Source organism: Argiope bruennichi, chromosome 7 (genome assembly GCF_947563725.1).
Source record: "Argiope bruennichi chromosome 7, qqArgBrue1.1, whole genome shotgun sequence".
Classification (NCBI taxonomy): Eukaryota; Metazoa; Arthropoda; class Arachnida; order Araneae; family Araneidae; genus Argiope; species Argiope bruennichi.
The window spans coordinates 32,578,791-32,594,927 of record NC_079157.1 but is presented as its reverse complement, the minus strand read 5'-3'; the positions used below and the strand labels follow the sequence as shown (position 1 = coordinate 32,594,927).

Below are 16,137 nucleotides of genomic sequence, written 5' to 3'. Positions count from 1 at the left end.
CTCATAAATGACCGAATTAACTGAATTATGGTAAGGTTTTGCGAATTCTAGGAATCAACCAGGACTCTACGCATATTGATCCATGTTCCAAAAAATCTTTAGAAGATTTGAAAAGTTTCAGAGAATATTAACCATATTACACAGAAAGCCTTTTCCAGGCATCTTTCGTCTACGTCCTAAAATTTATTTTTTACCCATCCGTCCTTCATTCGAATTACATTTATCATCTTATGGCTTTAAAAACTCAAAAGAATTGTTCCCGTGTTTTCAGACTGCGTATTTTTGCATCTTTTGTCACATCAAAATTTTCAATTTTCCGGAAACTGAGATGAAAATAGATATTGGGAACTCGCGACTCTTTTCCTGCTCTTGCTCACAAGATATATTCTTTATGAACCGGAGTTTAATTTAGTTTTAATATTTTAACATCCAGTTGAAAACAACACTATGGCTATTTTGAGACGGCCCTAGTAAGTTTGAAAACAATGTCAGACGACACCGGAGTTGGTACCCCTCACTAAATTCCTTAGAAAGTCAGCGGGAGGACGTATGACTCATAACGTCGGATTTAATGTGCCCCAGACCCCCTTACATGACTGATCTTTAGAGGAATCGGGTCAAACTTGGAGCCCTCCGGCCCCAAAACCTTATCACTAGACCTTGCCTTACTAAATAGCTGTGAACCTGAAATTTCAGAGGAATTTAGTAAATTAATATTTTACTTAATTAGATTTTTATGTTCATTTCTTTTCCTCCATTGTAATGTAATATCTTCTTTGAATTCATCATTTTATCCTTTTTAATATCCAAGTTTTATTTTAGTTTATGTAGATTCGGATTAACACATATACAACTAATTATAGGGCCTCCATTATTATTTTTGTTATATAATTTAAAATTTTGCTTTTATTTGATTCATGAACCGTGTAATCACATTTATGGAAATAAAATCATATAATATTTTAATTTCAGAACACCAGAATATTCTTCATGTTTTCGATTTGAATGCCATATTTTTGTAGTTTAATTTGTCTAATAGCTAATTTACTAACTCTCAAATTGATAGGTATCTGATTAACTTTATTACGTTTGGGTAAAAGCTTTGTAAATTTTTTATCGTTATATTTAAAATCATTTTGCGCGATATGCAGAAACCAATTCTTTTAAACTTGGTCTTCAACTATTTTATTTTCTATTATTTCGTCCCCCACCCCCACATACTTGTTCTGCAATAGCAAAATATTTCTAGGATAGACGTCAGACTTTCGCTGTTCTCGAAAATTTCTCCCAAGAGGTCCTCTGTTTTTCGCCGCATTAGAACAAAAATTAAAACTCAAACAAGCGTTTTAAGCGTTTAAGTCGTTAAAATGTAGAACTCTCGAAGCGCGTTATGGCAAACCAGCAGAAGTTTCACTTGAACGCACTAGACGCTTTATGTATGACGAAGAGGTTGAACTATATGGAGGGGATATTGGGCATTTATATTTTGCTAATACAGTTAAGACATTATAGATTAAATTTAGATCATTAAAAATATTTGATTTTGGAAGTGTAAATTAAGAGCTACTGCTTAAGGGTCCCAACAAGGCTTATATGCAATCTTGAATTCTATACTGTTGTTTCATTTTCTTAAGGCATCACAAAACCCAGAAAGAGAACCTTCGAGTGGCGCATTTATTTAAACCACAGATAATCTATTAGAACAAGAGCGTTTGAACTATATTGTTCCACTTACAATTGACACATATTCTACGAAAGTTACAAAACAAGTATTTCAATAAATGAATGAGGAGCGTTTCTGGATATATATAAAATGCCACGTCTAATTTTCGTCAGGTCACTTCTCTGTTTGACATGTTAAGTAATAGCTAAACCAGATATCCAGAGTAAATCACACCTGAGGACAGCATTGATAAGTAGTGCCTTTTAGTCTAGTATTCATTAGATCTCTTTAAATAACTGCAATTAGATTTAAAGTTAACATATTTTTTGAATACCCGCTTTGTAACTTAGACTTTGTTAATGAATTAATAACACTGAATAATATCAAGTAAATGTGATCATAAGACCACGAGTTTGAATTTCGATATATTTGATATTAAAAAATATGGTTTTAGAAAAAACACTGGATATTAACCCTTTAAAGGGCCATTTTTTTCTAGTCATATTATGTTAAAATATTTTGAGGCTTGAAATTAGAATAAGAAAAGGGATTCATTTAGCTTATTAGATAAATTTAATTTCATTAATTAATAATTAAGTAACTAATCAATACACATTATTTTGTGTAAGATAAAGAACTGAAGCATTTAAGTTTGTCTTTCTAAAAAAATTTGCCAGAATTTATGCCAACCGACATAATTTCATACAAAAATTTACAAATTTGGTGGGAAGCATACTTCCCATAGCTTAAATATTGTAACTGAGAGATACTTAATTTCTCTAGGAGGAAAAAAAAAAAAAAAAAAAAAACCAAGATATCACAACTCTATAACATAAGACAGCTTTGAGACATCAAATACAAGACATATAGTAAATCAATTTAAATATTTTAGAGAATAAATGTGTTGAACTTTTCCCAAAATATACTAATTAGGTAATGTTTCAATTTTAATGTTGTGTCAAAGTATTCATTTTGTAGTAATCATTAGTAAAAGGAGGGAAGGTATTTGGTTACCTCTCATATTTAGAAGTCCCTTTTTGACAAATTGTAGTTAGATTATTCAAACTGATCGTATATGAAAAGCTCCGTGTGTCATTATCAGATAAAAAGATTTTAGAAACAACCTTAATGTCTTGAAAATTAATATATCTAAATATGGAGAAAAGCATGAACAACATACCTACTCTAGTTATAAAAAATTTCTATTCAAACTGTTCTTTGAATTCATCTTTGCTTTTTTTAGGAAATTCCAAACTGGATCTTGGAACTTTCTGAACAAGCAAGGAAAGTTGAAGATAATTAAAAACGCCCTATTTCACATAATACTGCTTTGTTTAATATATGTAGATTTATATAAAATGAAATTAAATAAATTTTAAACAGTAAAATTTTAGAAACTGTATTCAAATAATTTTGTTTACAGTATTCTTCATGTGTATAAAATACTGCCAGAAAATATCTTTAAAAATTTTTTATTCTTGTAATATTTAAAGACGACATTTTGATAAAAAAAATTTAAATTCTTTGTTTCATAGACGATTTAAATTCCATGCAATTCTCTGGTGCAGTGACAACCTGCTTATGTTTACACCAAAAGTTTTAATTGCAAGAAACTATCAGATATCTAATAAAAGTAAATATGTTACATACAATAAGCATACTATAACACTAATTTTAAAATTTCTTTAGTAAAAACAGACTGCTCTGACAAGTGCTTTAACATCTTAAACCAGAAAAATTCCTATCAAAATGTTATTTTATACAATGTTTCATTTCTGAATCATGTCCAAAGATTTATTCCAAAAATGACAGCCACTCTAGAATTGACATAAGAAACAATTACATTCACGATCAATCAAATCAACATGTTGTACAAGTTCCATGTTACAAAAGTTCACTATAACATTCAAATAAAATATATAACAATTCTTAGCAATTATTTATAAAGCCAACAAGTGAATTTGATTATAAAATTAAATTTCAAGCCTCACGATTTAATTTCCAAAGCTTCATCACTTGATAAAATGATTCGACTTGATGAGAACTTGAACACTTCATATCTTAATACCTCAACAACTGACTTAGTAGTGAATATCAGTTCAATGAGTCTCCAACCAAGCAAGAAAAATGTTAACACTTTGAAGGGGAATAAAAATAGAGGGAGGTTTATATGCACATTGTAGTTTGTATTAACAATATGGAAACTTACACACATAATCTTCAAGGATATCCTAAATTACAAATTTTTTTAAGAGTCAAATATAGTAACATACTTTGTAGCAAGTAATTCAGATGATCTGATTACTTTTTCCTTCATGAAATTAATTATTCCATCAACTTTTGTTTTGGCTACTGATGTATTTATTAAGAGTCAAATAGCACTACTTCTCTATTATAGAAAAACAAACTAATCTAAGTTCACCAGCTAATAATTGAAGGAATAAAAAAGACAAGATGTGTACAGATTTTTTAATTTTATTTTCACTTCTTACAAATAAGTTTATTTCCCTTTTTTGGCCTTTATTTTACGTTGGTAGAATTCCAACTCTTTTCCTTCAAGAATGTAACCATCACATCTACCACATTGGCCTGGTCTTGACGAAATACAAGCTGCAAAAGAAATCAAAAAATATTTAGAGATCCATTACATAAAAACAAATAAACAGCATCATTTATCAATTGAATAGTTAATACAATTTCAAGGATATATTACAATCCTATTAATGCCATAAATTTACAGTACCTTCAATATTTTAAAACAAAATTAAACAATCCAACTCAAGAACTATTATAGCATATAAAACTAATCATACTAAAATCTTTTCATTAAGAAAAGCTTTTTTCCCCTTCCTAAAAGTAGCGGGAAAAAACAGCATTCAATGGGAAAACAAAGACAGGTTTACAATATGATTTATAGAGAATTGCTGAAGATTTGAGAGGATTTACACTTAAATAATCTAAAACTGATAATTCACTATTTAAAGGCTAAAGATTTCAACAGTTTCCATCAGATTGGAATGATAATATAATTCTTTTAAAAGTATAGGATCAAACATAAAAACAAATTTTAACAATGTTTTTTGAATGGCATCAGGAATAGAATGTTTCTCAGCATATAATTTCAGCCGAAAGATGGTGATAAGTGTTACATCATGTGCCATTCAAAAATTACACACATTCATGTAAATAAGGAATTAGAACTGCATCAGTCAAAGATCTGTCAGCATATATCATCAGCCGAAAGATGGTGTTAGATTAACATCATTTGCAAAGCTAAATATTAAAAATAACAATTTTCAAATGCATATATTTTATACAAAACAGAAACCATTATTAATCTTGATAGAGATAACATCAGAAAATATCTTTTCATCAAATATTTCAGCCGAAAGATGGTGAAAGATTAAAATCATCATATAAAGTACTAATTTGCCAACAAAATTTCAAATTCAAATCATATACAAAGAAAAAAACAATTCTGTAAAGCATCAGATAAGAAGTTTTTCATCACCAATTATCAGCCGAAAGATGGTGTAAAATTAACATCACATGCTTCATGAATAAATTACAATTCAAACTTTTTTGCATGAAAATATATTCCAACTTAATTAACAATCAGCAAGCAAAATTTTTTAGAATAACTTCATACCTAATATTCTTCCTGACATGAATTGATCTTCCATTGCTGGGTCAACTTTCGCCAGCTTTTGTCTATCTTTATATTTCTTTTCAGTCTTTTTACTACGTTTTTTATTCAAAATTGCGTCCTCAGCTTCCGTCTAAAGGGAAGAAAATTTATATGATAACAGCAAGACTAATATATACACACACACACTTTTACACACAAAAAATAATTACATCATTAACTTACAAGTTTAGCTCCCTTCTTGCGACCAAGGGGCAAAGCATAGTGAGCTTCATACCACTGACGGAAAGGAGTAGCATCAATTAATACAATTCCATTTTTTACTAATGTCTTAGTACGCACCAATTCGTTGTTGCTGGCATTGTAGACTGTATCTACAATACGTGTTCTTCGAGTGCAATCTAAGGGAAAATTACATTGAGAAACAACTTAAAAATAATTCACAGAACTACAGTATTTAAAAATAATACAAGCCTGCGAGCAATCAGAGTAACTATGACTTCGTATCACATAGCATGTTTTCACAAGCTATATACAGAGATTAAACTCATCATTTTGCACAAAAACTTCACTATGCAGATTAAATATATATTCAAATTAAAAAAAATTTATATTTAGTTTCTAAACTTCAATGTACATGTTCAAAAAAAAAAAAATTACACATAGTAGAAATATTCATTTGCATGAAATGATTTCAAAGAAATCCTGAAACATTCCAAAATAAAGCAGATTAAATTAGTCTAAGTCGACATTTTATGATACAAATTCTTTCTTCAAGAATATATTTTACAAAAAATAAGATTTAATCTGCACAAAGCATCAGAAAAATTAGTTTATATTAATGTGTCGACAAAAACTAAAATTAACAAGTTAACTCTTAGCGAATGGTTTACTCCAATTAAAAAAAAAAATTCAAAATTGAAACATTAGTTTAGTAGGACTTTATTTTTATTTTTGTAGTGACAATTAAAAATATATATAAATCAGTAAAAGCATAAATGAAAATTGCTTTATTTTCAATGTGGAAAAAACACCTCAAGAATACAATACCATAAAACTTTTTAGTATAAAATAAAATATGATTGAGAATCATTAAAATGTGATATCAATAACAAGTATATAACTTGTATATCAATGAAACAACTGATCAGAGTAACTATGACTATTCATCATACAAGCTTAAGAAGCTTTCTGCAAAAATTTATCATCCTTTCAGAAACCATTATTAATCTATAATTAAATCGGATATAATTTCTTTCAGGCGAAAGATTCGCATCATCTAACATATAACAATTAAATAGAAAAAGGTCCTAAGAACAGCATAGATTCAAATTTCGAAAAAAGGAAACAAAACTAGCAATCAGTATTAATGAAGCCAAAATATTAATATGCCCAATATCTAATTGTAATGAAATAAATAACATGGTCATAAATGATCAATCAAATCCATGAAATGAAATTTATTACTAACTTGAAATTCTCAATGATGAATTTTAAAGGTAATTGTTTTGAAACATTTCAAATTTAAAAAGTACATGGATAGATTTACATAAATCAAGCCATAAACACAAGAATGGACTTGATATATTTTTGTTTTAGATTATTCAATTATAAGCTAAAGCGATAAAATTTTTCAACTATTAACACCATGTACACGCATTTTCCAAGCTTTTAAATATGTCACATTGTATGGATTTAAAATTGCAAAACATGAACATGTAGCATTCCACAAAAAATATAAAAAATACAATCACGTTGGATAAACGCATGGACTAGTTCCTGCAATCAGAGTAACTATGACTACGCATCACATAAGCTGAAAAAGCTTTCTGCGAAAATTAATCATCCTTTTGCAGTAGACATGATAATAGTAAAATTATAATAAACATTCGAAGTTAAATTTCAGAATATTATGGATATAGGAAATGCTTACGTTCGGAGGCCCATGCAAAATTTCCATGGTCAAGCCTTAAGGCTCTATATTTTTTATTACCGCCTCTAGTTCGTACTGTATGGATTCTTTGAGGTCCAATCTGCAACAAATTAAAACATTAATACTAAATTGGATCCATATTAAGGAATTCATCAACTAGAAATTTATTGCCAACAAGATACGATTAAAGAAAATGCTAACAAAAGTTCAGATACTAAAATTAAATGCAACCATTAAGTAGAAACACTGAATTTAAATCTTAACTTTATGAATATAAAACTTACTTTAGTGTTAGCGGCAGGTCGGCCGAGTTCGAACTTCCTCTTCTTTCTGATGGGCTTCCTTTTACCTCCGGTCTTCCTACGTTTATGCCAATGATCACGAGAAATACCTAATAAATATTATAAAATGTTAGAGAATTTTTGCATAGAAATGGAATTTTCATGCTCACAACCACTCTTCTCATAGGAGATTTAGGTTTTCAACGTAAACCAATTTTACATCGAAAATTATAACAACACTGATCAGATTAAACAATTAATATTAGTTATACATAATCTTTTTATAAACTTATAAATTTATCTTTAAGATTAAAAAAGATTTCAACTTACCCATCGCGAACTACGACACAGGCCTACGTTTAATGATTACTATTTGCACCAACCTTGCCGAGTTTTGTCGTTGCCATTAACTTTTTGTAAATGTAATAGCTTTCTTTCATTTCAGTTCATATTGAACAAAGAGCGGAATGGATATATTTATTACAGCTATATTATAATTAATCTAGAGGAATCAAGATGTATTATTTAATCATTTCCTTTCTTACCATTAAGTGCTAAAAATATTCTGATATTTTACATTGAAAAGTAATATATTAGAGTTTGTGCTAGTATAGAGCCCTTAACTAAAAAAAAAAAAAAAAAAAAAAAACGTTATTATCAGCACATTTTTCTACACAGTTCATAAGAAAATGAAAATTTTTTTTAAAAACTTGGCAGGTATTGTTTTCGCCAATAGGTATAGCATTTTTCAAATTAGTATTTTTGACATTCATCAATCAAATTATAGTGTAATTAATTGTAGTAATGCGTAGAGGCACATTTTCAGATAAACATGAGATTGCATGGTTTTTAAATTGCAATAAATAAAAAGAATCTTAAACTTTCAATTCTTTCTTCAAAGTTGATGTAAATGGAGTCAATTCACGATCACATGTCAGGTATCAAACAAACCGTTTCTGTTCAATTTTCAACCGTTCTGCGCATGTCGAGATGTCTGCCGATAACGTTAATGAAACCATTGTTTAGTAAATGTTACGCTAGCCGATAAGTTATTAAAAACTTTTGATTATTTTTAAAAGATATTATTTTGAATTATTTTCTTAGTTCTATAATTTTATTTCTTATATTAAAATTTTAATTAGTATTTTCAATGGAATTATTGTTTTTGCATAATTAATTAACATCGCTTTTTAATTCGTTTGGGGCTGCTTTATTCTTTCCTTTCCCATATCCTTTTTTGTTTTCCCTTTTTTATCCAAAGGATACATTTTGACAAATAACTATGGCAGTGTGTTTGAAAAATTACATATGTTCTTTTTTACATATTATTTCAATATTATTGAATGTTGAATCTTATGAATATAGTTCTTTTTAAAAATAAATTATTACTCTTAGATAAGTTAATAATTTAAAGCTTACTAATAAAATCTTAACATTTTTTTTTCTTATGTAATGATTTTTATTAATATTGAGACTTTGTTTTTTTTTTCAGTTTGCTCAGAGGAAAGAACATGAAACTCAAATTAGTATATTTTGGCTAAATTATGTTTACAATTTCAAATTATGAAATATAAAAGGTATAGATACCTTTTTTTAAATCTATGCAACTTATGAATAAGTTATTTCATTTTTTTAATTTGAAGAGATCATTAAAGGAAAACAAACAAAATTACGCTTTCATATTTTTTATTTACACATTACAATATATATATATATATATATGATAATTATTTGAAAAAATATGATCAAATATATATTTTAATGTACTCACTAATTCAAAAAACTAAAAAACCATTTATCAACATTTATTTTTCTAGACATTTAGAAAAAATATAAACACAGTATGACATGAATGTCAATGTAAATGATGAAATCAATTTTATTCAACAGAAACATCCTAGATAATAAACAACGGTTTTTTTTTATCACTAATAAAAACATAATGATGAACAATATACTTTTAAAGCAGAACATTTATGAATTTTTTTTAATGTTAAAGTTACATTAATAAAAATTACATTGAATGAATATCATAAAATAAAAAAAAAACAGTAATGAGTACAGTAATAACACAGTAAATTTAATAAACAAGAATAAGGTCATGATACATATATATATATATATAGAGAGAGAGAGAGAGAAGTTAAATAGGATATAAAGAGGAGTTGGAAGAAACACTTTTATGCTTTTACAGAATTTTATAATTCAAAATTGATATGTTAAAGAAATAAAAAAAAAAAAAAAAAAGAGTTGAATGAATGAAGTTGATAATAAATGGTTGAGTTGGGAATAAAAATTTTAAAATAAATGCTGATATGGAAATTGATTTTCAATGAAAAGACCTGTATTTATTAAAACAGAAATCACTGAGATGCACAATGGTATAACATGATATTATGATAACAGTCAATTACAGTTTAAATACAATAAAATACTGACATTTCATTTTTAACAATAGAAAAGTTGTTTGATATAAATTCACTTTGAATCCATCACAAATCTGCAAATGTAATTAGAAAACTAGTAATAAGGCTTTTTGGAGCCATCCATTTTGCTTTTTTGTTATTAGACATGATTACCCAGCAATAACTGAATAACATGAATTGCTAAAAGATAAAGAAAACTTTAAGGTTCATAATAAAAAAGTAAAACCTCATAATGCATTTTATTATAATGCCAAAAACTAAAAATCGAATGCAAAAAATATTTGACGTTAATTAATGGTTTTTATACTTAACTTATTTATATACTTAATTAAATGACACGTGTTTTCAAAACTTAAATATATATATATTTCTTATATATAGCATTCAATTTATCAAATTAAGAGCACTTTTAATAAAATACATCAATTATATATATATATATTATAACAGTCAATAAGAAAATTCGTTTTTCAGTAGTTAGTAAAGGATTCACTTATTAAATAAATCTTTAAGAAATTTATTCACTTCCACCGAAGTTTAGCATTATAGCAGTTGTTATTTTTGCAGCAGGAGTTTGTTTACTTACATTAGTTAAATTTGGATAAGTTTGTTTACTTACATTAATTAAATTTGGATAAGAGTTTGTAGAAAATGCAATGAAATATTCATGTAAACTTTTTAAAACCTTCTAAGCATATTCAAAATTATCAGAAATTTCATCAAATGTGAATAAAGTAAATTAGAAATGCTCTCACGATTTTGTTTGATTGTTTTTGTTGGCAAATCGCTTACAGAATTTTTTTTTCAAAGAATTTTTCTAAAAAATTACTGGAACATTTACGATTACTGGAATTCCATTTATGATTTAATAAATGGGCATACACTGAATGAATTCTTCAAAATGATCGGATCATATCACCGACTTCGAAGGCTTGAAAAAATCTATACCAAAGGTAACAACCCAAGTCAGGATTGTTGAAAGGAAAATATGAAAATATTTTATCATGACAGTCACTCTTGTGCTTCTCATTAAAGTATCCATCAGCACACCAGTATTTCCTCTTTTAACACATAATAAGAGGAAAGAAAATGACTCAAAAATTTTAACTTCAAATGTAAACAAAAAATCCGCTTCATACTTGGCGGAGAATGTTAATGGCAGACTAATCGACGAAAGCGAAGAGTTGTATTTCCTTAGGAGAGCCCGCTTCTTCCAGAAGCTATCTCCTGTAGTGGCGGTATTTGGATGAAAACTAGACTTGGCGTTGTTGAATGCCCGGGACTTTTGTGGTTCTTGGTAATTGGTAGGTGGCAGATGTTCTAGCCCTGCTCTGGTACGCAGAGCAGTCCTCTGGTGGAGAGGGAGAGGAAGGGGGAACGCCGAAATCGACGAAAGCAGTGCGTATGAAACTTAAATGCCATGCGCAGAAGTTCATGACATGTGACTTTAACGTCACATGAATTGACGCCATTGGCAGTGGAGCAGTAAGATTAAGTCTGGAACATTTTTTTTTTTTTTTGCCTCCGCATCCTTTTTATTGCTATAATATTCCCTGTAGTTCAGCATTCGTGATGTTCTGAAGGTTTTTGTCCTGGGCATTTTATTACTTGTTCCTCCTTAGTTACTACGATGGTAATTTTCAGGGATTAAAACTTGATTATAATTCTATTACACTTGTGCTTGGATGTTCGATGTTTTTCTGATCAATAATTGATTTCTTTTCTAATTCAATAATAACATTTATGAACCCTAAACTTCTACCACTTCCCTAATTCCTCGAAACTGCAGTTGGAAAGCAGTCATTAGATCGATGTCGTATCTTTAATCCTGCATTTAATCATGTATCCAATCCTTTAATCCTGCAAAGTGTTGTGACATCAAATTCTATGTATCTCAATGCAATGCTCCCGCCCTTCCCGAATAACAAAAATTTTTAAGAGAAAGTTTAAATTAATTAAGAATAATATAAATTTTTCGTATTTTTTCCTCATTATTACAAACATATAAAAGACGTTTAATTACTTAAAAGTGAATATTTTCATGCATAGCTATCCACAGATTAATTTGCATATAAAATGCAATAGCAAATTATATATATATATATATATATATATATATATATATATATATATATATATATATATATATATATATATATATATATATATATAATGATAGAAATAGATGTTATTATATGATAAAATAAGAGTGACAGAAATATCAAATTAAATAAAAAATCTTTAAAGTAAGTTCAACAAAGACTTCATTTATGCTATTATTCAATAATTTTTAAAATATATTGAATGAAGTCAAATGTATTAATAATATTTCAAGCAGAGTTAAGGCTTTTCACAACTTTTTTCTCATTTTTATATTAATGTCTGAAAATGGGTCTTAGAATATATCTGTCGCTCAGTCTGTCAGTATGTTTGTGAACAAGACAGCTCAAAATCGCTATGAGCTAAATGGATAAATTTTAGTATGGAGTCTTTAAATCAAATTTAAAGGAGTTTCTATCAAATTTCGCGGGAGATCCATTCCCAAGGAATTTGTCTATATATCTGTTCGAATGCAAGTGAACCCAATAAAATGTAAAGAGCTATATGAATAATATTTGCTGTATAATTTTGTACGCTTAGAGGTAGATCCATATCAAATTTTAACGAGATCACTCAATGATCGTTTATATATTTGTATACATCAAAATGAAACCCCAAAACTTTTTTGCATATGTGTAATAAAGGTGTTCTACAAGAGAACGCCTTCCATGGCATTGGCATACAGTGATTAAGAAATATTAATCTTAGGTGTGAATTAAGCATTTTTATTGAATCTATCGTCCATCCTTGACGATTAATCCCTGAAATGCCAAATACTATCTGAAGATCGAGTTTGTGTTTGAGAACAGTTAACCAACAGAAACAAAAATTTAAGACAAAACTACACTTATAGTCATAAATTCTCAAACGAAATTGATATATTTAAGTTACTTCGTTTACACCTTTCTGAAAGTACAGACCTACAGACGGTCAACACCTTGTTGGATTTAACTCAAAATTTTATAAATGTCTAAATTATGGATCTGTGTGCTGAATTTTATCTATCTTGCTAGCTTCGTTGTGTAGTTATGGTGTTAAATTATGTTCAAATAGCCGGATAAACAAATATCCGCAGAACGGATTTTGCTCAAAATTTAATAGAAATCTGCAAATTTGGTGTAATGACCGATATCAAATTTCGTCCGTCTAGCTCAAAGCGTTTTTGAGTTTTTCTTGTGCAGATAGACAGACGAACATTTTCCAAAAATGTGATTTCGAACTCAGGGAGGTCTGATAGGTGGAGATTCGTCAAAATCTCGCGTTCGAATTTTGTGAAGATTTTCTACTTTCTCTATATTATGTATACGAGAAAATAAAAGTGCAATGCCTTAGATGAATGAAATTTGTTTATAATCTAAAATTGTAATTCTATGTCAAGTTTGTGTTTTAAACGGCTGACAAAAATGCGTACTCGAATTTCTTCATATGCTACATAGAATGAAAAGCTCATGAACTCAGAAAATAAAACTCTGGACACTCTTATTGTCCTCTCCCTTACTTAAGGTTCACAATTTTTATGCAAGGAAAAGAAAGGAGGAATAACATCTTTATAGGCAATAAGTGAGAAAATTTTGGCAGATCATTCCCACTGGTTCATCAACAAGATTTTGATGTAAACTTAGTGACTGAAAATTTTTCAGTGAATCTCAAGTATATGTAGGAAAACTAAATGACCAAATGAAGTAGAATTTGTTTTATTATTAGGCGAGTCTTGACGGTATGAAGGAACGCTATGACAATGGGAAAGCTTTCCATTAAATGAAATTGTTAATTGTTCATGGGACTTCTGATTTTCATAAAACAATAGACATGTAGGAAAACAAAATAGGGAAATGAAGCAGAATAAGTTTTATTATTACACGAACACTGACGGTTTCAGAGAGGCACTATGACCATGCAACTTCTTTTTTCATAAAAATTCTTCACCGTTTACACGATAACTCAAAACCTAATGGATAGAATTACCTGAAAGGCAATTCCAATACAGGTTTCAAATAAAATGAGAATGAAAGGACATAAACATTTTGTAGTTGGTGAAATGCGATTTGATTACAAATCTTTAGTAAATTAATGGGGGGGGAATTATACACATTTCCTTCCTAATTTACTTGCATTTTAAAATTTTTTCATTTCATGGATAATTTCCCTCATAACTTATTTGCAATGAAAATTATGATTGTCACATAACATTTTGGTAAAAAATGCTAACAATATTGTTCAAATTTCATTAAAATTTACTGTTTAATAAATTGTTGAAATTTACATCTGTTTTTCAAAACTTATTATATTTAAAAAAACACTTTTTCATCATTTTTATGTTTATGACTGATAATGCATCTAAAAATAATAAAAAGCTATTTAAAGAATCGAAATTTTCAAAAAAAAATTTCCGAACATCGGAGATTACAATATTTGCGCAATTTAGATGAATTAAAAGTGAAGTTACAAGAAAACGAAATTTAGAAAATAGATGAATCGCACATTTTTCCTGATCTCCTTTAGAATTTAGACTGATCTCTTTAGAATAGTTCACATACACAATGAACAAACATATGTAAGGCAGTTAAAATAACATGGTTTCAATGGTAAGGAATCTGACAGAATGATAGACATAATCTAAATGACTTAATTGAAATTAAATATTATCAGTATCTTCGGTGACCTGTTAGTCTCCAAAGGCATCTAGTTGTCTGTATGAATTTTCTGAATCAAAAGAAATCCTCTGACATTACAGTGTCATTAAATTCCCGAGCAATTGCAAATTATTAAGAAAAAAAATTGGGAGGGGGGAGGAGGAGACCTTTTTGGATATACAGGGAACCACTGAATATATATATATATCATGCATACATATGTATTTAGAAAAAAAAAGCATTAAAATAATTCTTTAACCTTTGAGGCAGTTAAAAATTTGATTACCGACTAAAAACAGGAAAGTGGACTCTGAAATTTTCTCGATGTTGTTATTTTCTCTCTTTCTCCGCCTGAAAATTGTGTATTTTGCACAGGACTATAATCGGCAGAGTGCTCAAATTTTTATTTTCAGGATCCTGCTCATGAGCGTGCTGTCCTTCATATATATATATATATATATATATATATATATATATATATATATATATATATATATATATATATATATATATATATATATATATATAGGCAGAGTATATAGAGAAGGAAACCAAGTCTGCATTTTGGACACATTTTTTCAATGATTTGAAACAAAAATTTCGCTCAGAAGTACAATTATATTAAGGAAATCCTCTATCAAATTTTATTTATTCAAGATGTTGCACTTCCGAGTTATCTTATTTATGTGCATGCGAAAGTACAAACTGACAAATAGTAATCAATTCTTTGATTGACATTGGTTCAAATTTGAAAGGGATCTGCATTTGAGATGTTAAAAGATATATGCAACAAATATTATCGATATAGCTCTTTCCATTTTAAAATTAATGTGTTCACTCATACTCGGGCAGACAGACAGAAAAACATTTTTGGGTAGAGTTTGTCCAAAATTCGGCAGAAATTTATAAATTTGGTGTAAAGACCAAATCAAATGCCATCCTTTTAGTTCAAAGCGTTCTTGAATTAACCTGTTTGAAAACTCAGGGACAGACAAAATTCCAAAAATAAATTTTTTGGAGGGGGAATCATAGAGATCTGAAACATGGAGATTCGTCAAAATTTCAAACTAGAATTTTTTTTTCAAAAATACAATATTTATCTCGTATACATAGCATGCGAGAAAAAAAATGTCTGAAATAAATTTTGTCAATTTCTGCAACAGAAAAGAGATGTCGTGTCACAGAAAACTAATTTTTCAGCATGTATATCTTAATTGTAACGTTTAAAAAATATGTTATTCCATTAATAAATGTTAGGAAATTTCGGCATTAAGGTTATAAATTCCAAATTATTTTGTCTCCCGTACTTTATTGAAAAAATGATGCAATGCATCTTGAACCTGCTTTTGTGCGTCATTAGTATGAATAAATCACTTCACGAGACATTAAACATTTAACTATTTAATCGGTATCGCATCTGATATTTATGTAACCTAGCAACTGTTGCTAATATAA

General features: G+C 28.5%; 1 protein-coding gene across 1 annotated transcript; it reads right to left on the bottom strand.

Moving 5' to 3' along the window:
• Positions 1 to 4,122: 4,122 nt before the first annotated feature.
• Positions 4,123 to 7,971, bottom strand: LOC129976359 (40S ribosomal protein S8). The gene is made up of 6 exons (XM_056089887.1): positions 7,854 to 7,971; positions 7,527 to 7,633; positions 7,243 to 7,342; positions 5,535 to 5,710; positions 5,313 to 5,442; positions 4,123 to 4,273 (listed from the first exon to the last, which is right to left on the bottom strand). The coding sequence occupies exons 1-6, from the start codon at positions 7,855 to 7,857 to the stop codon at positions 4,164 to 4,166; spliced, it is 627 nt and encodes a 208-aa protein (XP_055945862.1). The 5' UTR covers positions 7,858 to 7,971; the 3' UTR covers positions 4,123 to 4,163.
• Positions 7,972 to 16,137: the final 8,166 nt, after the last annotated feature.